The sequence below is a fragment of the Notamacropus eugenii genome, chromosome 4 (assembly GCF_028372415.1).
Source record: "Notamacropus eugenii isolate mMacEug1 chromosome 4, mMacEug1.pri_v2, whole genome shotgun sequence".
In the NCBI taxonomy this organism is placed as follows: Eukaryota; Metazoa; Chordata; class Mammalia; order Diprotodontia; family Macropodidae; genus Notamacropus; species Notamacropus eugenii.
The window spans coordinates 258,104,628-258,131,970 of NC_092875.1; the positions used below are offsets into that span (position 1 = coordinate 258,104,628).

General features: G+C 37.7%; 1 protein-coding gene across 1 annotated transcript in view; it reads left to right on the plus strand.

The window, feature by feature from the left end:
- The first annotated feature begins 24,862 nt into the window (after window positions 1-24,862).
- The window catches only part of DSG3 (desmoglein 3), a 49,575-nt gene continuing 47,094 nt past the window's right edge, over window positions 24,863-27,343 (plus strand). Inside the window, exon 1 of the mRNA XM_072604475.1 lies at window positions 24,863-25,170. Within this exon, the coding sequence (XP_072460576.1) occupies window positions 25,123-25,170 (48 nt within the window). The 5' untranslated portion in view covers window positions 24,863-25,122. The remainder of the gene's footprint in view (window positions 25,171-27,343) is intronic.

The following is a 27,343-nucleotide window of genomic DNA, read 5'->3' on the forward strand; positions in this document are numbered from 1 at the left end:
AAATATCCTAAAGAATTACTTAAGTAAGTACAGTCCCTAAAATCAATGTCATATGTTCAATTAGCATGTTCAATAGCATGACTATTGGTGACCACAAAATGTATTCAGTTAATGATTTAATGGAAACAGAAGCCTAGCTGCCTGTATTCAGATACTGGCCACTGACCACTGATTATATATGTAATATGTACACATGGTTAATATACACATGGAACCAAAGATGGGATGCATGAGTTTCAGGCAAGTATAAGTTTATCAGCTGACAATCTGAACCTAGATGAAGCTCCATCAGTGTTGGTTCAATGTAGGTCTGACAATCAATGCCTAACTGGAATCTATGGTATGCCATTATAAGCTGACTGGGCAGGAATTACATCTTACTTATCTGCTTCCCTCCCTTCCCCACTTCATTAGACATTAAAAAATGAAATCCAAAAACATACAGGAATTTGCCAGAGGTCAATCAGGGAATAAATAGCAGAGGTATAACTTAAACTCAAGACTTCAACCCAGCTCCACTGTCTTTTACACGGAACCACGTAGCTTCTCTAACAAAGACACTTAACAAAGGCTTAAGAATAGAATGAAATAGAATGTAAAGACCTGAGGACTGTGCCAACCATCAGCCAAGAAGGATTCATTCATTTTATCATGTAAAGTCTACATTGGGGGAGCAAAGATGGTGGAGTAGAAAGATACACATATACTAGCTCTTCCCCCACAGCCCATAAAATACATGTAAAGAAAGACTCTCAACAACTTCTAGAGCAGCAGAAACCAGAGAACAATGGAATGGAGGAGATTTCCAGGTCAACAGGAAAGATCTGTCACACCAGATATGGAGCGGAGCCTAGCCCAGCATTGGCCAAGTGGCATGGTGCCAAGAGGAAGACCTGAGCAGGCCTTGGGGGTGGAATCCCCAGTGGCAGTAGCAGCAGTTTGCAGATCCTTCAACTCACAGGTGCCAAAAGGTCAGTGAGAGGGTTTTCTCAGCAGGCCAAGAAGGGAGCAGGGTCTTCCTATAGCTCCAGGTTCAGGCAGCTACAGCAGAGGCTGCATCAAGAGGTGTCAGCAGCTCCCACAGCAGCCTGCATCCATTGTTGGATCAAAAAACCCCTGGGGGAACTGAGCAGCTGATCCTTGCCTCAACCCTATATGGGGGCCCTGTCCCCAACTAAAGCCCCTGGGGCAACTGAGCAGCTTATCTGAATCTCAGCCTCCAGTGCTGGCTTGGTGGAACTGGAGGCCAGGTGGTTGTGGAAAGGAAACTCTACTACTCACAAATTCTGGGCACAAAAGTTTCTTGTTGCTCCCAGACCAGTGTCACCTTGGAGGAACTGAGATCTTACAGATCCCCAGAGTATACCCTATTCTTGACCAAGAACCCAAAAATCAAGTAACTGGTTGGGGAAATGCCCAAAAAAGGGAAAAAAGTAAGACTATAAAAGGTTACTTTCTTGGTGAACAGACATCTTCTCCCATTCTTTCAAATGAGGAAGAACAATGCTTATCATTAGGGAAAGACATAAAAGTCAAGGCTTCTGTATTCCAAACATCCAAAGTAAATATTCAATGGTCTCAGGCCATGGAAGAACTCAAAAAGAATTTTGAAAATCAAGTAAGAGAGATGGAGGAAAAATTGGGATGAGAAATGAGAAAGATGCAAGAAAAGCATGAAAAGCAGGTCAACAACTTGCTAAAGGAGACCCCAAAAAATGCTGAAGAAAATAACACCTTGAAAAATAGACTAACTCAACTGGAAAAAGAGATTCAAAAAGCCAGTGAGGAGAAGAATGCTTTAAAAAGCAGAATTAGCCAAATGGAAAAGGAGGTTCAAAAGGTCATTGAAGAAAATAGTTCTTTCAAAATTAGAATGGAATAGATGGAGGCTAATGACTTTATGAGAAACCAAGAAACCACAAAACAAAACTAAAAGAATGAAAAAATGGAAGATAATGTGAAATATCTCAATGGAAAAAAAAACTGACCTGGAAAATAGATCCAGGAGAGACAAGTTAAAAATTATGGGACTGCCTGAAAACCATGATCAAAAAAAGAGCTTAGACATCATCTTTCATGAAATTATCAAGGAAAATTGCCCTGATATTCTAGAATCACAGGGCAAAATAAATATTGAAAGAATCCACCAATCACCTCCTGAAAGAGATCAGAAAAGAGAAACTCCTAGGAACATCAGAGTTACCTCTGAGTTACTGTATCAGTAACTGTATCAGAGTTACAAGGAGAAAATATTGCAAGCAGCTAGAAAGAAACAATTCAAGTATTGTGGAAATACAATCAGGATAACACAAGATCTAGCAGCTTCTACATTAAGGGATCGAAGGGCGTGGATTATGATATTCCAGAAGTCAAAGGAACTAGGACTAAAACCAAGAATCACCTACCCAGCAAAACTGAGTATAATACTTCAGGGGAAAAATGGTCTTTCAATGAAATAGAGGACTTTCAAGCATTCTTGATGAAAAGACCAGAGCTGAAAAGAAAATGTGACTTTCAAACACAAGAATGAAGAGCAGCATGAGAAGATGAACAGCAAAGAGAAGTCATAAGGGACTTACTAAAGTTGAACTGTTTGCATTCCTACATGGAAAGACAATATTTGTAACTTGAAACTTTTTTCAGCATCTGGGTAGTTGGTGGGATTATACACACACACACACACACACACACACACACACACACACACACACACACACATATAGAAAGAGAGACAGAGAGCACAGGGTGAGTTGAATAGGAAGGGATCATATCTTAAAAAATGAAATTAAGGGGTGAGAGGAATATATTGGGAGGAGAAAGGGAAAAATGGAATGGGGCAAATTATCTCTCATAAAAGAGGCAAGAAAAAGACTTTTCAATGGAGGGAAAAAGAGGGGAGGGGAGAGGCAAAACGTGAAACTTACTCTCATCACATTTGACTCAAGGAAGGAATAAATTGCATACTCATTTTGGTATGAAAACCTATCTTACAATACAGGAAAGTAAGGGAGAAGGAGATAAGCAGGATGGGGGGATGATGGAAGGGAGGGCAATGGAAGGAGGGAGCAATTAGAAGTCAACTCTCTTGGGGAGGGACAAGGTCAAAAGAGAGAATAGAAGAAATGGGGGGCAGGATAGAATGGAGGGAAATATAGTTAGTCTCATACAATATGACTACTGTGGAAGTCATTTGCAAAACTACACATATATTGCCTATATTGAATGGTTTGCCTTCCCAGTGAGGATGGGTGGGGAGGGAGGAAGGAGGAGAAGTTGGAACTCAACTGGGAAACAAGAAATACAGATAATGGAGTATAGAAATCTATCTTGTCCTACAGGACAAAAGAGAAGATAGGGATAAGGAAAGGATGTTAGAAGGGAGGGCAAATTGGTGGTAGGGGTAATTAGAATGCTCAGCACTTTGGGGTGGGGGGAGGGGAGAGATGAGGAGAAAATTTGGAACTCAAAATTTTGTGGAAATGAATGTTGAAAACAAATAAATTTTAAAAAATTAAAATCAAAAATCAAAAAACGTCTGCATTGGACCTCCACTGTATCAAAAACAGAAGTGATTTCAGATATATGGCATAATGGATAAAATGCTAAGCCTGGAATCAGGAAAATCTAAGTATGAATCAGACCTCAAACACTCATCAGCTATATGATCTTGGACAAATCATTTAATATCTGTCTGCCTCACTTTCCTCAATTGTAAAAATGGGAATAATGTAACAGCAGCTACCTCCAAGAGCTTATATAAGGACCTAAGGAGAAAATAATTATAAAGCACTTAGTAAGTGCCCAGCACATAGTAGGCACTACTTAAATGTTAGCTTATATAAGGACCTAAGGAGAAAATAATTATAAAGCACTTAGTAAGTGCCCAGCACATAGTAGGCACCACTTAAATGTTAGCTATTATTTTGATTAGTCCAGTAACTAAAGTACCACATTAAAAGGAAATACATTACTTGAACAAGCTCATACCCCTAAGCATGTGTGATACCTTTAGACTAAGCACTTTCATAACAAACTGGAAGGCAAATTCTCCTAAACAAATGACCTCATAAGCTAATTAATCCACCATAGCATTCTGAGAAAGACTTATTGTTCAGGCAAGCCTGTTGCCCTTGCATATTTAAAATGCTATACTACAAAGAACAGAAATGTTCCCATCGTCCCGTGAGAGACATACTACCCGATGTAATTGAATACAAAGAACCCTAAAAGAACTCAGTAGCAGAGTTGGGAAATTCTGTTCTAAGTTAAGTGGCACATATCTTGAGGCCAGTTAACAAAAGTTAATTGGTCCTCATATAATGCTTTAAAGTATACAAAGCACTTTACATACTTCTTTTTTATTTGAGCTGCTCAACAGCTCTTTGAAAGAATTACTACAGGAAATAGTAACCCCATTTTAAAGATGACAAAACTGAGGTCTACATCAACTAAATGTTTTTCCTGTGATCATTCAGTTAGAACATGTCAGAGGCAGGACCTAAATGCAGTTGTTCTTGATTAATTTCAGCACTTTAGTCCACACTGCCAAAATTTAATTTATGAAAGACAATAAATTAGTTAGAGAAGGGAAAAATCACCCACGTGGGTACATTCTGACAACCTGAACTAGCAGGGGAAGAAATTCCTACTACCTTCTTCTGTCTCCTATCTTTATAGTTAGTATCTCTTTGACATAGTTGGAATAGAAAGTAAGGGGAAAGAGAGGGAAGACGAGATGAGACCTAGAAGAGAAAGAGACTCTGTCTACCTACCATGAATTCTGGTCTCTCTCAATCTTCCTATACACAGGAGGAAGTTGTCTCTCATCCTCTGTCTCTCCCACACTGTAACTGGGCCCCAAAGCAGACATGAGAGTGGAGAGGCATCAGCGGTCTGGGCTCCTCCCCAAGGTTCTTTCTTCTGTCTCCCTTGAGGACAAACAAATCAAAGGAGAGGAGGAGACTGAGAACACAGAAAATCTCAATTTCTTACTAACTGGCATTGTGACTTTTAAAGATGTTGCAAAAAAATGATGAGGTTTTCTTTGTCATGTATTCATAAACCAATGAAAATGTAAAAAGTCTGTTTCTGTGGAACAAAAATCTTGTTATTTGTATGGAAACCAGGGTGTGCCAGTTAGCTGCCACACAGTTAACAAGAGCACTTACTGTGCAACATTCTTTCAAGATGCAGTGGTAAAAGGAAAACATGCTGCTTCACAGGAGTAATGAGTTGAGAAATTAAATCTGAGGGTGAAATCTCAGATTTTCCCATTATTAAGGAAGCAGATGAAAAGGGAAAATCTTGATGACTTTGTCAACTGAAAATTATCATCAAAACTAAAAACAATGATAAAAAACAAAAATTGAGAAAAGAAATAAACACATAATGGAGAACTTTGAGTCTGGGAACCATTTTTTGGTTTTGGTTTTGGTTTTTTAAGTAGGGATAGAACTTTTTTTTACTTTCCTTTATCACCCAATTTATCAAAAAAAAAAAATCTTCATAGGATCTCTAGTGTTGAGGCAGGTAGGTGGTAGAGTGAATAATCTGAGTGCTAGATGTGGAGTCAGGAAGACCTGAGTTCAGATCCAGCATTAGACACTTACTAGCTGTGTGACCCTGGGTAAGTCCCTTCACCTGTGTTTGCCTCCATCTCCTCTTCCATAAAATGGAGATAATAAGAGCACCTACCTCCCAGGGTTGTTGTGAGGACCAACTGAGATAATAATTATAAAGCTCTTAGTTCAGTGATAGTACATGGCAGGTGCTTAATAAATGCTCATTAACTGATTGATTGCCTAGCACATAGTAAGTGCTATATAAATGTTGGTTATTATTGTTTTTGTCTGACCCCCTTTTCTTCTCTATCTATTGGGATAGCTTTGGTCCATGCACCAGTCATCTTCCCCCTATAGTATTGTCACTTTTTTCTAAGGGGGATGACTAGGTTCTAGGCAGGATGGAAGGCTGAAATGTATACCTGGAAAAGGATGGATTTAGTTCATACTGTCATGCACATATTATTACCAAATCATGACACTCCTACTGACTGAAGGAACACATTTTGTGAACCATTTATTCCAGTGAAGGCATGAGACCAATTAAAACTGTATAAATATAGTCAGAGGACTACAGGGCATTAAATATTTAATCTGTAAAATCATTCCAGAGGGAGATATTTTAAGCACTGTTCTTAATATATCACATAAGTAGTTACATATCCCAGAGGAGTGGCAGTCATCTACAGCTATTTTAATTTACAAAAAAAGGTAACAGGAATCTGGCCTCCAACTGGAAACCTATTTCCTCAAATACCATAGGTAAAGTCTATACTTCCTTCTTGTCTGAAAGACCCAATGATTGGAGTATGAAAAATGGACCCATCCGCAGGAATCAAAAGGGCTTCATGCCTATTGATGGCTGCAGCTGGCAGAACTTCTTCCTATAGTCTATATTGAATGAAGCCAAATATAAAAGGAAAATGTGTGAGGTGGTCTGACTCCATCTAACCAAGGCATTCGGCTCAGTGCCTGACAGGACAATACATCTAGTACTAAAATGGGTCAGTTTACACAAAGAGGTGACGGGTGTTACAAAAAGACTTTACCGGGACTATAGGACCACACCAGAGACCACCTCACACCAGACATCAATATTCAGACATGGGGGAGGCCTTGGGCAGCTAGGTGGTACAGTGGGTAGAGTGCCAGGCCTGGAATCAGGAAGACTCCTCTTCCTGAATTCAAATTTGGCTTCAGATACTAGCTTTGTGACTCTGGACAAGTCACTTATCCCTGTTTGCCTCAGTTTCCTCATCTGTAAAATAAGCGCAGAAGGAAGTGGCGAACTACTCCAGTATCTTTGCCAAGAAAATCCCAGAGTGACTGAACAACAATGTGGAAGGCAGGTTATTCTCTTAGCCCTGTAATTTTTTTTGGTAATTGTTTTACATTTACATACAAAATGAGGGAAAAAAACACATTGCCATATACACATTAGACCATAAGAGAGGATTCAACATAAAACAAAAAATTCCTTTTCAAGAAAAACTATATAATAAATACTACAGATTGTTTTCAAAGCTGCCCAGCTTTTCTTTGCTTCCTTGTTGATTTTCTTCTGTTCTCAGCTGTGTACTTCTTACTTTTTTTCCTCTCCCTCCCCTCCCTCACCCTACAGAAGGCTACCGTTAAGAGCTTAAGAGGACCAAAAGTGTGTACTTATTGACTGATGACCTCATACAATACTCCTCATAAAATTACAAATACAGAATCTGGGGATCTCAGTAATGTCTGAAGAAAAGAGCTTTTCTTACCTTTTAATCCCCATGGGATTCCACACCGCAAATTCTGTGAAAGATGTCACAACTAGTGTGACTACAAATAGACCTTGGGGACAGACCTAAACTGGTTCTTTGGCAGAAAATAGATATATAGTAAATACTTTCATCTTAATCTGCATCTCATTCCACTTTTAAGAATGGCACGGTCCCCAAAACGTGCCCTCAAACTCTTGGACAGAACAATTTTAAAAGATGCCAAGAGGTGGATATATCTCCCTCCCAAAGAACCAGCTTCAAGTCCCTATATCTCTCCTATGAAATGCAGGTGAAGGAGGAGGGAAATGAACCTGCTACCACTAGTAATAGCATCAGACATCAGTCAGATGGCTTGTACAGTGAGTCTTCTGGAATCAACTGATCTGGGTTCATTCCCCCACCATTCTCTTAGTGATATCATGAGGAACAGAATTAAATATTATCCTATACCAGAAGACCCTACTATTTATCTACATGGCTCAGTGAAAGGCAAATTCGAAAGTAAGAGCACAGTAGCTTTCCAATATCTGGTCCCGGTCATGAGTAACCTCCTGACAATTGTCAGCTAAAACCCCAAATGAGTAAAGTGTTAAAAAAAAATGCTGTCTTGGTACTATGGTTGAATGACAGACAATCTGTTGGCCCTAGAAGAAAAGGGGTATTTGAAATATGTTCTAGGATATTATTTTCAACAGTAGCTGATCAGCAAACCCTGTCAGGGTAAAGTATATTCTTTCACCTCAATAACTGTAGTCTCAAAAAAATATTTTTAAAAGAGGGAAGGATCTTTTACCCAATTTGTGGACTGATGATTGATTCACAGAGACAGACTGGATTGTAATCCACTGAATGGGAACAGGAAATTTGACTCTAGAGACAAGCACCATTATTGGTGGAGGGAATCAAATGAAACACCCCCACTCATCCTCTACTGCTGTGGTCCTCAACTAAATGGACCAGTTACCCAATAATAAGATGCTATTTTAAATAGACTCATTAAAGCTATTAAAGTAAAAAAAAAAAAAGAAACAAACAAACTGAGATTTGGGTAAATTTAACAGTTCTGAGAGTGGAAGAGACCTTAAGACAAGATTTAGTTATCTTGGATGATAAGAACTGCAATTGCTACTATCATAGATATTAATTACCATTTCTTTTTAAAATAAAATTTGCCTTCCAAATAGCCATAGCTGAAAAGATTGAGAAATATCAGCTAGTCTGTTAGCATCCAGCTATGCTGTAATTCCTCTGTAGTGAAGGCCCTAAGGGAATAGGATCCAGTTAATAATACTGTGTTATTTAAATTAAAAATCAATCCAAGGTATGCTAGCTTGATGAAGAAGTTGATGGCATGGGATTCCATCAGATGGTTCAGAAATATAAACATTAAATCTATACTAGGAATTAGGCACTACTCAGAATGAACTCATGGAAAGATTATATGAAAAGTAATTATGTGTATTCATTTATATTCAATGTATAATAATGTCTTTGGGATCTATCTTATAATTGAATTGTACATATGTAATATTTACTTCTTTGTATTTCATATTGCATTCTTAATATTATCAGGTATTTATTTATCCCTGTAAAATGGAATATGTAGAGATAAAATCTGCCCATAAGTCTGTTTCCTTAAACATTAGATGAATAAAGTAAAAATATCTTGACTCCAATAGATCCAAGTAATTTTGATCCTAGTAGAATTTAATAGATGTAGATCTGTATCATAGATCTAGGGCTCAAATATCAGTCTCTGTATTTTGAAGATAGGGAAACTAAGACCTAGAAAAATAAAGTGATTTGTCCAAGGTCTCCCACGTAGTAAACACCCGAGGCAAGATTTTAACCCACTGACTCTGGAGTTAGTGACATTGCCCCTATAGATGTTACTTCCACTAATCAATACCCCTTGGCTCCATTCAAAGCACTGCTACCGACAAAATTTATATCAGTAAATTCTAGATATTTTTAAGTTTATTTTAATTAAGGAGATGAAACAATTGATACCACCCCCATTTTGCCAATATGGAAGTTTTCGTGAAATAATGTATGTAAAATATTTTGCAAACTTTGGCTCAATTTCAGATATTATCATGACTTCCCCTTATTAGACCTCCCCCATAGGTGCCTTCCAAGAAAAGTAGGTTCTAACGTGTAAATACTACCCTGAAATTTAACAACTGGCTCTCCCAAACTGGTTAAAGTTGACTATAATGCACCCCAAGTGTACTTTAGAAAAAGACTGGAGTATAAAAACAAAAGGCTTCTATCTCCTACACTTTAATGGACTATGATATCAAAGAAAGCCCTGTGTAGGCTGCCAAGACAAACACAAAGTCTTGTTAAAAACCTGTTATTGACTCATTTTGAACTCTTCATGGCCCCATTTCAGGTTTTCCTGGCAAAGATACTGGAGTGGTTTACCATCTCCTTCTCCAGCTCATTTTACAGATGAGGAAACTGAGGCAAACATTTAAGTGACTTGCCCAGGGTCACACAGCTAGTAAATGTCTGAGGTCAGATTTGAATTCTGGTATTTCTGACTCCAAGCCCTCTGCTCTATTCACTGTACCAACTAACTGCCCTTAGTTGACGTATTGAGTTTTTCTAAATGCTATCTGACCTATCAAACAGAAGAGAATAGAACAATGAAATCAAAATGTGAAATGATCTAGTCACAATTAGAGTTTTGTCCTATTTACTTTGGCACCTGAGCTGTCCTCTTTAACTATATAGTCACACCAGAAAGGAGTATGTAATGGGTGATGATCAATTTGATGTTTCCCCAATCAATCTGATCAGTGGGGCCTGTGTGGAAGGAAACATTTTTTATGGAGCTAAAAATAGTCACCAACTCTTTGATGATGGCACCCAGGAAATTTCTCTGATGGGTCCCCATGACCCAGATACTTCCCAACGATTGGTTGCTGTACTCTGGTCTAAGGAGCTGCCCTCCCTAGAGGGAACTGTGAAATGCATCTTCCCTTTTCACAGCTTTCCCAGCTTTTTTTCTTCTTGCTTACTTTCTCTCCTTTGGACTTCCAAATTAGAGTAATTTCATTTAAAAGAATATAAACAAATAAGGAATGCAGACTATGAACAACCGTAGAAACTGTTCACATTCACTAATCATCGGAGAAATGAGTTGATTGATGTCCAGCACCTCATCTATCTCTGTCAGGACCAGATAAACTCTGACTGCCACAATCCATTACATCCATTACTGCTGCCCTCCCCCCCTCCACTGACTTCTCTTTTTGCTCCCTCCCCTTCTCCCCTGCCTGACACATAAGATCCACATAGGCTGTTTGACTTCTCAGATGGCTTGGATAAGATAGATGCCTTCCAGACATTTCTCTCCCCTGATAAATCCTGAGAATGTGTGTTTTTCAGCTTTAGGAGTTAGCTCATGGATAATCTTAAGTTTGAGTTTCACCACTTCAAGAGTTACAGAGTTCAAGAAACAGAAACTGACTTTCCAGAGAGAGGTTTTCTCAGTAGAATGCAATTTGGATCCTCCTTATCCAGCTGCAGAACCATGCCATGCCTTGGCAAGGCAAAATAGCGGAATCTTCCCAAGCCTACTAAATAGTGCTGTGAATTGCTTGGATGGTATAGGCCCCAGGTAAACAGGAAATACTTGTTCAGAAGTCCTACAGAGGATCTTTACCTTTTCAGGGGAAACTAGTTAATCTACTGAGTTATTTAAATGTTTCCCATTTTCTTTATTTCTTCCCGTGAGTCTTTTGTGTCTTTCACATTTTCCATGGTAAAGGAAATAAAGGTCTGTATCCATATTGAATATAGCACTTTTGTGGGAAGGGATTCTGTCACACATGTAGCATCCCTTCTGGAATATCCCATCACACTTAGAGGCTGGGTCCCCAGGAACCTCTATCTTCAGGTCCAAGGTAGTGTATGGATCTGAATTTCTAAATTAGCCCTGCCTCCCCATCCCCATCAACTTTTAATAGTTAACTAGTAGATGCCATTACGTTCTAACCAGAAGCTCCTCTGATACATGGGCTATACAGACCCATTTCATCAATATGTATATAGGCAATTCTTCAAAAGGATTTCTCCTAAGGACTACACCACATGGCTCTGGGGTGCTGGACAATGTGCTGAACTGGGATTTATGAGAGACCTGACCTTGAGACTTTCCCCAATATTTACTATCTGTGAATAGCAGATTCCAGCAGGAGGAATTTTTAAACAATGACATCATCGCCAAGGTTTGACCACACTGAAGTTTCTTACTCCTCACTCCGCTGCAAGAGGAACATTGCCTATACCAGGCCCTACCAGAACTGAGTCTTTTGGCAAAACCTATTTCCCAAACCTGTCTGGGGGGAAGGGAACAAAGGATACTTATTTAAGTAATTGGCTGTCTTTGAGTGGCATCCAACTCTACATGACCCTAGGGATTTTGTCCATTAGGTTTTCCTGGCAAAGGTACTGGAGTCGTTGCTCATTTCTTTCTCCAGCATGTCCCCATTTTGCATATGAGGAACTGAAGCAAATAGAGATTGTGACTTGCTCAGGATCATACAACTAGCAAGTGTTTGAGGCCAAATTGGAACTCATATCTTCCTGACTCCGGGACTGGTGCTCTAAACACTTGTATACCCTAAAGGCCCTAGAGAAAGTTATAGTTCTTTAAAGTATGGAAGGGGATGTGTGGAAATGAGGGAAAGAATATCTTTATTTTGCCTTTTTTCTATACTCCTATTGCCCCTATATACTTAAGGATAAAAAGGAAATTTACTAGATAACTGCATAGTCACATTTATTAGCAAAATTCAGAAATACTAATTTTATGATCATATAGATTGTACTTATAGCTTCATCATTTGCTTTGACTTTTTAGCTTAGGTTATCTTTGAAAGGAAAATGACTTGCAGTTTATGACATAGATGAAAAATAAAAACAAGTTTCCTCCTGAAATCAGAACCAGAAGTAGGAAAGGAATCTGTCCTCATACAGCAAAGAAAGGATTTTCAGCTCCATTTGCTGGAGTTTGTAGAAACTGGGCTTCTTAGATTAGACAATCCTGCCTTGTGCCTTAGTCAATAGAGTAGTTTTCCTCAAGTGGCTTTGCCACTGGTTACTTAAGACAAGTCTCTGCTTTTAACTTAGGAGAGATACTTAGAAGTTAACAAGCCTGAGTGTCTATAGTTTTAGGGAGAGGAGGAAAGATAGAAAGAAGCAAACCTACAAAAAAAAGAGGAAGAAAGAAAAAAGAGAGGCTGAATGTGCCCCATTTGGTCAAGAATGAAAGCTTTCCTACAGTGTAAGCAGGAAAAAAGTTTTGAGCTGCTTTAACAGGCACACAACCTTTCCACCATAAAGAACCTCCCTATCAGTTGGCTGTTCCTTGCCTGGATCTGTTAGTATGGTGAGTCTCTGAATTCCTATGCCCAAATTAACTTCAGTGATCAGTGAATCAATGACAATTTCTTAAGAGCCTAATCTGTGTCAAGCACTTCATAAAACTCTGGGTAGAGTAATATTACATTATGTCACCCCTTATCTCACAGCGCTGCCTCAGTAGGACTGTCTGTCGCTATGATTCTAAGAAATACTATCTAGAATCCTTGAAACTATTCTGGGAGTTATTATCTAATATTTGAAAACTAGATGTTCCCAAGGCCGTAGATCCTGAGAAACTAAACTCTAAAAGGATAACAAAATCCTGTACATACAGGGCACATGCAAATGAAGACAAGATAGTACTTTTTAAAAATCTCCTTGAGAGTCCAGAGGAGGTAGAGCCTGTTCTAGTGGTCTATCTTAACCTCTAGTACTTGCCTGCTGACAGCTCATAGCTGCAAACACCCCCATCTATGAGGTACTGAACAAAAGCCCTGAGGAAATGTTAACCTGTTTGCTGTACCCATATTGCATGATTGCAAGGGTGAGGAACCTTTGTTCTTGAGGCCACATGTGGCCCTCTAGATCCTCAAGTGCGGCCCTTTGACTCTAATCAAACTTCACTGAACAAATCCCCTTAATAAATAATAAACAAATCCCCTTAACAAAAGGATTTGTTTTATGAAGTTTGAATTCAGTCAAAGGGCCACACTTGAGGACCTAGAGGGCCACATGTGGCCTCAAGGCCACAGATTCCCCACCCCTGGTTAAAGTCTGAAAACAGCTCAGAATTGAGTCATCAAAAATTCAGTCTATGGACAAATCCAATGGTGCATTTGTTTTGCCATCCACTTAACTCTGCATCCCTTCAGTGTGAAGCCCATGATCCAAACTTCCAAAGAGCTTTAATTGTCAATATTGACTATGAACATGGAGGACTGGACACCTAGTTCCCTGGGAAAATGGTGTGCTGAATTCAGCCAAAGCCATAGGAACCAGTCACCACCTCTATGTGACTGTAGCGAAACCTGTGATTTCATTGGTAGAGGAACAAAGGTTAGAAACCTTTTTTAAGTGCCTACTATATGCCAAGCAATCTCTCAATTGTTGTGAAACAATCCTGCCCACTTCACTAGTATGGTGAGTTATCACAAAATTGCACATCAAGAGAACATTTGGTATTAAATGGTGTGGAAAGTGAATGGGAGGGCTAGATCACCCCTTATTTGTCCCCAAAGCCCCAACAAACCCCCAAACTAACTCAATATTCAAAAGTGTATACTAAGTTTCAGAGAATACATTTTAAAGAATTCAAAGAGTTCATAGGTAAGATCCTAAGACTAAGGGGAAATCAATTGAAGAGGAATGGGAGGCTTTTAAAAACAATCTGCAAACAAGCTGGGGATCATATAACTTGGTTAGGCTAGTCCTCAAACCACAGACATACCTTCCATCGTCAGGTATGTTCAGTGCTGTGCCAGAGAGAGCTGTATGGGCTCCAGAGTATTAATTGCTAGATTTTCAGTGTGAGTATTTACACATCAGAAATGAGCAAAAGCTACAAATCAGGCCTTGGTTTATTGCTTTGTTAATTATTTGGGCTTAAGAAAGTGCCAGAGAAAACAGCAATAATACATATTCAACTTAAAAGTTTAATGTAAAGTTAATGTAAATCCTATATGAAATTGCACACCATTTTGGGAAAGGAGGAGAAAAGGGAAGCAGAGAAAATTTAAAACTCAAAAGCTAATGGAAGTATATGTGGAAAACTAAAAATAAATTAATTAATCTTTTTAAGTTTGTCATATATAAGTACATATATGCATATATGTATGTGTCTGAGAAAAAAGAGAAAGAAGATAGAAATACAGATATATGTGTATGTATGTGTCTGGGAAGATAGATAAATAGATAGATATTCCTAGAAAACCAATTGTTAAACATTGTTAAACACACTCCTGCCTATATATTTAAAGCCTTTCCAGCTTGGCAGAAACAGCCAGAATTACACTCTGCTTGCATAGTCTTCAAGACTCTAGCTCACAATTAGGCATTTGAGAAAATAAAATATATTGGGATAAATATAAAGTTCTGAATTTGAGCTCCAAAATTCAACTCTACAAAAAAGAGAGAAGAGACATGGCAAGTAAGCAGTTCACATAAAAATGGCCTAGGTGACTGCTTGGGCCTACAAGATCGATATGAATCAACAGTGGGATGCAGCAGACAAAAAATTTACATAATCCTAAGCAGTATTAATAGAAGCATGAGGTCAAGAATGAAGGAGGTTATATTCTCACTATGTCTGCCCTGGGTAGATCATATTTGAATATAGAGGCCAATTCTGGAGACCATATTGTTAAACTAGATCATTCCAGAAGAAGGAACATAAAATGGCGGAGAATTCAAAGTCATTCCAAATGAGAACCAGTTAAAGGAACTATAGGCATTTAGCCTAGAGAAGAGGACACTTACACAGACTTAAGATAGCTGTCTTCGAGTAGCAGAAGAACCATTAAGTGGAAGAGGTATTAGATTTTTTTCTTCTTAGTCCCTGGGGCAGAACTAAAGTCAGTGGGTCAATAATCTAATGAAGAAGATTTTTGGCTCAATAAAGGAGAAAATATACCCAAAACCAGAACCATCCAAAATAGCTAAGGTTGTCTCATGCTGTGGTAGATTATCCATCATCAGAGATCTTCAAGTAGAAGCGATATGATCACTTTTTAGAGCATAATGCCTGGCACACAGTAAGTACTTAAATTCTTCACTCATTCCCTCATTCATTTATCCATTCATTCATTCATAGCATTCATAAGTGTTGGAGCAGATGACTTCCTAAACTGAAAGACTACGAATCCCTGATTCTTTGGTGACTCATTACTGGAATATCATTCAGGGTTGGCGGGGAGGGCTTGGATGTCCAGCCTCCTTCTCACTTTAATACAGTAAGAATAATATTTCCAAACCAGTGGTACAAACTGTTTCATTTCTACTTTAAAAAAAATTTTAGTAATGTTTTCTTTGTTTGAGATATAATTTCTTTAAATTGTAAGTCTATGTCTACACTAGTTCCTAATAAGACATAAATACCAAAAATCAAATTTTTCCAGAATTATTTATGTAATAGAGTCACATGGTTCTAATAATCTACTCCCATTCAGGGCAAAATACATGACTCAAATCTAAGTAAAGCCTCTTCTTCTTCTTCTCCTTCTCCTTCCCCTGATGGTAAGAAATAAGATCATTTTATCCTTTCATATCTGGGAAAGTACTTTGTACATATTAGATATTTAACAAATATTTGTTGAATTTTTATTTGAATCTTAAATTATTGAATAACAATTGACGTTTATATAGGACTCTAAGCTTTACAAAATGCTGTCAATACATTATTTCATTTGGTCCTCACAAAAATCCTGTGAGCCAGATAACATAGGTATTATCATCCCCATTTTACAGATAAGGAAACTGGCACACCCAATTAGCAAGTGTCAAAGATGGATTTGACCCCAGACTCTAAATCAGGGATTTTTAACCTTCTTTTCACGTCATAGCCCAATTTGGCGGTCTAGTGAAGCTTATGGCTCTATCCTCAGAATGATGTTTTTAATGCACAAAATAAAATAGATAGGATTACAAAGGAAACCAATGTTGAAATACAATTAACCAAAATTTTAAAAAGAAAACAAGTTCATAGACAAGTTCACACAAAATCTATTCATGGACCCCAGATTAAGAAACACTGCTCTTGACTCAATTCTCTTTTTAAAATTTTTATTTCTATTTATGTGAACAAGATAGAAAGATACAGGGTAGGTAAATTCCAAAATGGTAAAATAGCATATCCAAAGAGTAATTATAATGGTTCTATGTCAACTTAGAAGGAGGTCTTCTTTGGAGTGTCACTGGAATCTTTACTTGCCCCTATTCAGTTAAACTTTTTGACTTCGATAAAAGTTCCAATTCTCTTTCCATTATACCAGTCAAGGCAACAAGAGAGTAGACGTAAAAATATTCAGAGACCATTATTTAAATCTCAACACATTCAAATGCTTAAAATGAAGTTTGGCTAAACCAAAGTATTACTGGATCCCAAAACCATTACACTCAAGTGAAATGAATCACTTTCATTCCCAAAGGCATGACAGGTTGTCTAAGCAGGAATCCATCCTGTCCTATCACACCCAAAGCTTGGGGTATGGGTCAGTCCTAAAACTTGGTGTCACTGAAACTGTTTAGCACTCATAAGCTAAATTAGTTTTTGTGACTAATAGAGCAAAATGAGGGTCCAGTTGACTCAGCAGACCTGTTGCACTAGGAAGACAGGCTCTAGGTTTCCATGCCCCTTTGTTTCACTTTGGGTGGATCCTTCCAGGAAAAGCCTGAACATGCCGTCACTGCCTGGACAGCCTTCAACCAAAGGACCACAAATCCAGGATGTAGAAGTTGACATGATGGGAAAGGCTACCTACTTTTCCCAAGAACCCACAGTAATCCTGAAGTCTCTTTAAAGAAAAATGAAATGGGATTAATACTCAAAGAAAGAAAGCAGCTAATAACATAAAGCAACAGAGCCAGAATCCTCATTGGCCAAATAATACTTTGATTGAAGATTTGAATTATTAACAATTTAGAGCTGCAATGGCTTCTAATCTACTACTGTATGTCAATGAAGGAAATAAATGGTGTTTATACAAAGGTAGACCAATTAAACATGCCCAAAGCTGTAGAAAACATGTCTCTGTTTTTGAAGTGAAAGAGGATTGTTTCACTGGGCACTGCTTGAACACCAACGAAATGCAACTGAAATGAACAATGTCCTTCTGCCCTGAAGAAACAACTACACCAGAAGGCATTTCTTTCCACCTTTCCTTCTAATTAACATTAGGGGAAGATTTTGAAACTATTGGAGATAACCCCAATGCTAACAAAGTTTGCAAACTGTGTGCAAGTTTAGCAGGTTTCCCAATTAAAATCTTTTTTAAATCATCACAACACCCAAGTTTTCTGACCACACATAAAGATGGTTGGGGTCATAGATCCAGGAATTGTAGATTTAGAACTGGAGGCTGTCCAGTCCATACTAGAATGTCTTTGGAGTGAGTAGAACAGCAAAATATGAGGGGTTCTTTTTTTTTTTTTTTTTTTGCTGGTGTTGTTTTGTAGAGAAGCCAAAAATGGTGCAAACATGAGATATAAAGATTAATTGATTGTTTTATCTTTGGAGATTTCTGCTGCTAGAGCTTGCGTTTGGGAACCAGAATATTTACTAAGAACCATGACAAGCCGCAAAAGCTCTCTTGTTTTTTGTAAGAGAAGACTGATCTCTGTGTTAGTCTATGCTGCAGTTATGTCCATCAAACAGCCACACCTCATTATCTTGCGGTTTTGAAAAATAGGTAGAGGGCACCACCTCTTATTCCACCCTATATATGGGTGGGGTGGAAAGAGAAACAATCATCCAAGAAGCCATTCTCCTTCAAAGGTACTACCAAGAATAATTCTCTTACAATATGATTGCTAGAAAAACAAAAGGCATCATTTTCCCATTACTTTAAATAAGAGAAAACTTGCATGTGATTTCTAAAAGAAATACAAAGAAAGATTAAATAAATATCCATAATAAAATCATTTGAATCCTAGAATCACTAAATGTTATGGTTAGTGATCATCTAATCTAAGTACCTCATATTGGTAAGTAAACCTGAAAAAGTAAAGGAATCTCTCCAAGGTCACACAGCAAGGAAGGGACAGAGACAGAACACAGCTCTTCAGACTCCAATTTTACATTTTCATGTCATCCCATCTTGGCATTTTTACAGTGTATTCAGATATAATAATTACTAGCAGCAATAACAATGATATAACAACATTTACACAGTGCTTTAAGATTTACAAAGCACTTTACAAACAATATATCATTTTATTTTCACAACAACCCCAGGTAATCAGTGCAATTACTATTCTCACTTCACAGGTGAGGAAACAGAGGCTGAAAGGTTAAGTGACTTCCCAAAAGCTAATAAATATGAAGGTAGATTTGAACTCAGGTCTTCCTGAATCCAAGTCCAACATTGTTATCCAGTCTCTCATCTAGCTGATTACAAAGTGCTTTAAATATATCATTTGATCTCACTTGGTCAGAGATTTAGAGTTGGAAACCTTGGATCTTCAACTTCAATGGTCTCATTTTATAGGTGACAAAACTGAGGCTCAGAGACTTGCCCAAAGTAATTAGAAGCTAAGTCAAGTGTTTACCCCATTTCCTCTGACTTCAAATCCAACAATCTCTTCAATAGCCATATTGTCTCTCTGGCTTGAAGTGAAAGTCAGATAAATAGTGTATATGGCCAGGCCAGATAGTATTAGGCAAAACTGTGAAGTAGGCAAAGATTTTCTTAGGAGCTCTGGCCTCTCAATTCTATGATGTTCACCTTCCTTTCAGTGATCCCATCTCACTCTGGGAAACAGTAACATCTTAATTCCCCATTCTCTCCTCTCAGAGAAGAAAGTAATCTAAAAAACCTTGGGACCTAATGTGTTACCCCTTCCAGGAATATTAATTAGCAGTTTAAAATAATACCTCTGGGAGACAACAAAAATATCTACATAGCACAATACCCTCCTAATTTATAATACGAAGGCAGTAATTACCAATGATGACATTTCAAGCATCAGTGAAAGAGAGGAACGTAGTATATTGGCTGAGAAGCTTTGCTCAAAGCTATTAAAATCATAGCAAATGAGCAACCACTTATTCTATATAGTATGGAAAAAATGGTATCACACAAAATGGTGACTATTATTTAACACATAGGCAAAATGGGATAGGCTGTGTTTCATCTCAGTTAACTCATACACAGAGTTGAGATCCCAAGTCAGAAGGGAATACACCCAAAAGCAATTGTACGCTTAAGGTTCTTTAAAGAAAGGAAAGCAGGAATTGCAGAAACAAATGAAATTAGGTCACTTACTTCCTAAGTGAAAATCATATAATTAGGGCCACTAATTAAATTTCTCCTTAAACAAAAGAGAAATGCATACACAATCCTTCTTGCCAATACTTTTAGGTACCTTCAGGAAATTATGCTAATAGAAGAGAGGTGTGATTTCCCATAACCTGAGCGAGACAGCAAATGTCAGTGACAGATGATGACTCTTGCAAACCAAGCCCAATTCCTCAGGGAGTATGCGTAACCTTGTTCATGTTCTTTTATTGAACTCAAGTCAAAAGTGGATCTACATGGGCAATCCAAAACAAGAAAATGGCCAGAATGAGCAAAACCTCTTGTATAAGTAATACAGCCTGAATATTTCAAGTCAAAAATGGTAATAGCAGCACAATTCCTTTCATTTCAGATATTTTATTACTAGAAGACCAATACAGATAATGAGAATCCAAGATTTACATGCCCATTTGCATAAATGAACTGACTAATGAGTTTATAGTAGGTATAAAACATGTTCCAGTTTCCAGGAAGGGGTGAAATTGTGACTTTCGATTCCTAAAACTATTACTAAATTTGACATACTGCTCAAGATCTATCATCTCATTGGTGTATATACTCCCTTCCCCAGTATGGGTAGTAATCCCTTCATTCTTTTTCTCAGTATCTGATTTCTGAGCATATCTTGAGGCAGAAATGGAAAGACTGGAGCGTTTAGAGTTAGAAGACCTGGATCTGAATCTTGAATCTGACCCTTACTACCTATGAAACCTTGGACAAAGAACCTCTGGGCCCATTTCGTCATCTACAAAATGACAGAATTGGACTAGATAACTTCTAAAGTCTTTTGCAACTCTATATCCATGCCCATATAAGCTCTGAGGTTTCTCATCCCAACTTCCACTCTCAATATCAAGCTGGGGGATCCCAGAACTAGGCTCATGTTTCTAAGGGTACCTATAAAAGATCATAGAAGATTTTCTCTAAAGCTGTTGACTTGATTGTTCTTGCAACTAGGAAATAAGAAATACAGGTAATGGAGTATACAAAGTTATCTTGCCCTACAGGACAAAAGAGAAGATGGGGATAAGGGAAGGGAGGGATGTGAGAAGGGAGGGCAGATTGGTGATAAGGGCAATTAGAATGCTCGACATTTTGGGGTGGGGGAGGGAAATGGGAAGAAAATTTGGAACCCAAAATTTTCTGGAAATGAATGTTGAAAACTTAAATAAATTTAAATAAAAAAACAAAACATAAAAATGCAAAAATAAATAAATAAATAAAGCTATTGACTTGAATTCCAACTGATGTGCTTCCTCCCACAATTATCCATTGAAATATCACTTAGTAGCTCTAAGCAGCTTTTAGAAAGGCATATTTTCTAAGGTAATACAATAAATACAGCTGGTACAAAACATCCCCCCCTTAAAAAAAGTCTAAAACTACCTCCCCAGGTACATATAGAATCCAGAGAAAAACAGACCCAAGTTTAGAGACTATAATTGATGGCTGTTGGATGCTAGAAGTCCTTTTCTCCCTTTTGGGGAAGTTCAAGATTTTCTCCTTAGGCATAATGTAGTCTCTTTGCTCAGCTCATTATAGAATTATGAATCCAGTCTCTCGTTGGCTCCCAATAATGATGACCCTGCCACCAACTGATCCAGGGGCGCTGTATAAGGATACCAATGAGAAGATGGACAGGCCAACATCCTCCAGAACCTTCAAAGCTAGAGGTCCTACTCATCTGGTCAAAATGGGCTTAAGGAAAGAAAGGAGATCAATCCTGGCTTCTCTTCCTTTTAGACATATCTTTCTCAAGATTTCAGCTAGAACTCCATACCAACTCCAATTTCTAGAATTTCATTTGTTCTCAATTTCTTTGATAATTTGATGATCCCCAGGGTGGAATCAAATTTCCCTGGCTTATCCAACAGGATTCTTGTGTGATGTCTTCCTAGTTCAAAGGCTTTTTTTTGTATTTAATCCAAATCTTTTGATTGATTCACTGAATGAATGAATGAAGCATTTATTAAGTGCTTGCTATGTGCAAAGCACTGTGCTAAGGGCTGGGTAGGCAAACTGGAGAATAAGACACTCTCAGTTCTTAAGGAACTAACATTCTAATGCACATGAAAGATTTCAGCTGGAAGAAGTCAGATGGAAAAGTCCCATGGTCCTTAAGGTGCAATGGCAAAGCAGATGTCTCTTCTTTAATGTCATTTCTTTGGATAAAATGATATCCTTTTTTGATGTGGAACCATTTGACAGTGCCAAGAACTTTATTTTCCAGGTCTTCAGTGGCTGTGGCACCTACAGGAATTTATGCCAGGCTGTATCTCCATAGGAAGATGCTTCCCAAGATGATGGTTTAGGGCTTTGATTGGTATGTGTGAAAGAATCAGAGCTAAAATGAAGTGGGTTGCCCTAAATCCCACCCTTACACTATGATCTATAGACAATCAATTAACCTACACTTGTCAAGCACCTACTATGTGCCAGGCATTGTGCTAGGAACTGGGGACTTAGCATGCAAATGCCTTCTGGCACTGCAAGCACCTCACTGTAAAATGAGGGAGTTGGACTAGATGACCTGCTAAAATGTAAATCTATGACCACGTATGATTTTCTATTTTCTTATCTTAAACAACTATATAACAGGATGTAGACTTCAATGGTCCGCAGAAAACAAATGTCATAGTCTGTACCTTGACCACTTTGGTCAGGCTTGTTAGAGTTTGTGTTGTCCTGATATCCTCTGAGAACCCAGGGTTTCCTCTGTACAATAATGGAGTATTCAAGTTTTGATTGACTGACTGATTTGTTGATTAGATGGCAACTAGCATAGAAATAATTTTAATTGTAATACCAAGTAGAGTATGAAAGTACCACAAGGGAAATGTAAATAAACACTGGAATATCAGAAGGAGAAATCACAAATAGCCCAGGAACATCAAGAAAGCTTCCATAAAAGACATAGTATTTGAACTGCCCCTTGAAGTATGGATAGGATTTTGATAGCCAGAGCTTGAAAGAGAGTATCACGATTAGGAATGTACTTTAAGAAATAGACCTGCGGAAAGTATGGGGCAAAGGGGGCATTCTAGGTAAAGTGAACAGCACAAGCAAAACTGAAGAGGTAGAGAAACGTAGTCTATATTTGGAGAGTAAGCAGCATTCATGTTTGGCTAGAATAGAGGGTACACATAGGAACATTTAATGGCGTCATGGAATTGGAGACTGGAAACATGAAGGGAAATATCATGGAAGACTTTTGAATGTCAAGCTAAAGTGTTTGAAATTAATTTAGTTGGCAACAAGTGCTCTTAAATATTTTTGGACAGGGAATTGATCAATGCAGTCTTAACCCCCTGAATAGACCCCAGAACTTCCCATTTAGCCAATGTAACTCAATATGACACAAAGAGGACCAACCCCAACATTGCCTCACTTCACCCATAAAGGAGCAAAGGAAGCAATTTATATTACTAAAAGAAACAAGAAGCAGTCCAGCATTGTAAAGAGTACTATTATATGAAGAATATATAACACCAGAAAGAAATTTCTAATAATCACTGCCTGGCAGAATCATTGGATAAATGACCTCAAACTGGAAGGGACCTTAGCTAGCCAAAGCACTTCTTTTACAGACAAGTAAACTGAGGTTCAGAGAGAGGTGGAGATCATGAGCTATTGTTGAAAGTATGTTGGTAATAAGGGAAAACAGCAACAAATCTCTAGCACACATTAGGGACATGCGTAATAAGGGAGGTTGAGAGGAGAGGATGAAGGGAAGAGAGAGTGGGGGCAGGGGTGGCTGGCTGCAGCAAATCATGTGGGAAGAGCTTTCTGTTTCTAAATTCTCCATGATATTGACTATTGAAAGATCCTGTGATATCCTCTACGTGCCCATATCATCTTACCACCTATATCTTCCTTTGTACATAACCAAAAGACAGTTTAAGATTTTTCTTTTTAATAAAGAGACTCTGACCTAGGCTTCTATCTTTGCATGTTAGTTTAAAAAAAGAAAAGAAAAAAAGGAAAGAGAAAAGAAAAAAGGAAAGATTAAAATGAAAAGCTACATAGCCAATCACTTCCTGATCCTAGATGAGAATATCACCAAAAAATGCAGTTGTACCGCTGGAAAAACCTGCAAAAAACCTCAAGCCTGTTCTTGTGAAATTTCCAGTCCAAACTGGCAGCTTCCAAAGAAAGGGATGAGCTAATTCTCCTGCTAGAATCAACTCAGACGAGACCCTCCTCCCAAAAGCTTTGTCTCCTGTTCTGAGCTCCAGAGCTGAAAAGAAAAAGATGTGAATGGCCCGAAAAGGAAAAGCAGGCAAGTAGCAAAGGAGATTCAGGTCAAAAGCTGAACTAGAGAACCCTTTCCAGTCCTAACATTTTGTGACTAAATAGTTTCCTTGTAGCTAGAAAAACTGCAGGCACCAATTACTTGGTTAATTCATTTATAATTCCAAATGTCTCCAAGGTACAACATGAGTTTCCATTTCAATTTTACGTCTGATAATTTACTAATGCAATAAAATCAATGTAAATTTATCTTCTCTTTTCTTTCTCTTTCTGCCCCATCGCCCACTTTCACTTTGTCTCTTCCCCTCAGTCTCTCCTCTCAACTTCCCCTATTACATATCACCCTAATGTGTGCTGCAGTTATATGATAATGATACTGGGTTTTGATATAGGGCTTTAAAATTTAAAAAGAATTTTACATACATTATCTCATTTGCTTATCACAATAATCCCCAGAGGTATGCAACTACAGATACTGTTTTCTCTATTTTGTAGATAAGAAAACTGAGGCACAGAGGAGTCAAGTCACAGAATTAGTAAATCCCATGATAGGATTCACTCAGACGTCCTGACTCCGAGACCTGAACTTGTTCCACTATTTAAGTTGACATATTCTGCTGGTTCCTTGAATACTTTTTAAAACTTTTTCCTGAAACTTTTGTTTAACTTTTTGTCCCCTACATGTATTTCTACTATATGTATGTCCAAAATTTACATAAAAACATAGTCTTTTATTATTATTATCATTATTATTTTAAAAGTCTAACCAAATGGAGAAACTTGGCTACTTCTTTCTCATTGTGATCAAGGGTGATTTTTTTCATTTCCACGTGATAAATTTATTATTCATCTAGCATCTTCCTATTACACTTTGTCTTCAGCCTGTGAAATTTCCTTTCAGCTTCCATCAAAGGATTCAATTCACAAGGAATAAGGTGTGTCTAAGGTTTTACCTGGAAGCAAAAATGATGCAAGTCTTTCAGGTGAGGCCAACCCAAGGTTTTAAGGTGGAGAATCACATAACAGCTGCATGTGCACACTCTAGAAGGGAGGAGACACACTGCTGAGATCCAGCTCCTCCAAGTTTTCCATTTCAAGAAGTTCAATCCACAAGGACTGAAACAGCCGCTCACTGGGATTTGTTTGCAGGAAAAATAAGAGGCCATGGGCTGGTTTGCTTTAAGAACTGCCGGAGCTCTGGTCATTTTAATGGTAAGTTTTCCCTTCTCCCCAATCATTACAATCTGCTCCTTACATATTAATTACATCTTTTTTTAAAGGATGATTATATGGAAATGTTGAGTTCTTATAGATATTGAGGCGAATCTATAAAAATATAACTGTGCCTATGAAAAAGTTGAAATTGCTCTTTTAAAGGTTGAGTTTAGCAATATTATTGTTTTTGTTTTTCATTGGGATACTATAATTCACATTTTTCAAAATAAGCCAGAGATAAATGTCTATTCTACAAATCACCATCAAGCATTTCTTCAATTTAGTGAACACTATTCTGTGTTTTCTATAGAGGAATGCTAGATTATTTTAAAAAAAAAAAAAACAAGCTGATTTCTTCCTGGCTATGCCTTCACCACCTAAACACAGCAACTAATAGAAAAATCTTAGGAATTAAAGGGAATTTAGATATCAGCTCATCCAGTCTCCAGCCTAGGGTGTGAGTTCTTTCTAAGATATCCCCTACAACTGAGCAAACAAAATAGAGCCAATTCTAATTCTCACAGTTACCTATGACCAGATATCTTATATGTCTGTTCTTGACCCTTGAGATATTTTTTTAATATTCAAGGTTGCAATTGAAATTGTCTTTAAATCAATGCTTTGTTTTATTGAAATTTGAAGTATACTAGTGGCTCAATGGAGAAAGCAGTAGATCTAAAGTCAGGAAGACGAGTTTAAATTCAGCCTCAGATATTAAATGTATGACTGTGGGCAAGTAATTTAACTTCTGTCTGTCTCTGTTTCTTCAAATGTAAAAAGGGAATAATAATAGAACCTATCTCCCAAGTTTGTTATGAGGATAAAATGAAATAATATTTGTAAAAAGTGTTTAGAACAATACCTGGGCACACAGTAGGTGCTATCTAAATGCTCACTCCCTTCCCTTCCCTTACAATTGGATAGGTTAACAAAAGAGTCATTTTAGCAATAGTGCTATTATTAAACATTATAAGCCATTACTAAGAAGACATATTGTACCAATATCAACCATTTTCCTGCAGAAAAGGACTTAGACCACAGAGGAGCCAAGGAATTTTGACCCATTTTTCTGAAGGTAGCTTGTATTTTGTATTTTAGTTGTTACATATACATGTGTTTCTATCTCTACAGAGACCCAGATATAGATATAGGTGGTTTAGATATAGATATGCAGCAGATCCCAAAAACCTTAAACTTTACTGAGGTATAAAAGCTTAAAACTGCACCAAGACTTTTGGAACACCCTGAATAAAATAACTATAAATTACAGAGATAGAGAAATAGGAGTGGGCTGGAGCCAGAGAATATTGTCTCTCAAAAGTCAACTGTTAAATTTTTATTGTGAGAGGTTATACCTAAGCAATTCGCAAATACTACAAATCAGGCTTGATTTATTGTTTTGTGGATTGCCAAACTTAAGTGAGTGATGGAGAAAATGTTAATAAAGAAGATTAAATTCAAAGGCATAAATTTTTATTGGAGACCACTGTTAAATATTTGACAGCAAACCTCTGATTATAGGATGATATATAGGATGATATTGCATATGTGTATATATGTGCATGTGTGTATACATATATACATACATGTACATATACCAAATACACATATATACATATATATACACACATATATATGGGCAGGCAGGTATCACAGTACACAAGCTCATGAAGAATCAGACAACTGAAATGACTAAACGACAACAATACAACATACACACATACATGAAAAACTGATCTCTATTCTAACTCTAGAATGAAAAAATACTAGCTTGGATATTATATGTTGTAAAGTGGTTTCAGTTATGTCTGACTCCTCATGGCCCCATTTGGGGTTGTCTTGGTAAAGATACTGGAATGGAAATGGAAAGGCCATTTCCTTCTTTGTTTACATGGGAGGACCTGAGGCAAACAGGGTTAAGTGACTTGCCCAAAGTTACACAGCTAGTAAAAGTATCTGAGGCCAGATCTGAATTCCTGAAGATGAGTCTTCCTAATCCCAAGTCAGTGCTATATTCACTGCACCACCTAGCTGCCCTGGGATATTATCTATGTATACTATTAATTAACTATTATATTTCTTTTAAAAAATCACTTAGCCTAAGGGTATTAATAAAGTACTTTATGAAGCTCGATGTGTTTTATAAATGTTGGTTGTTTTTATTATTATC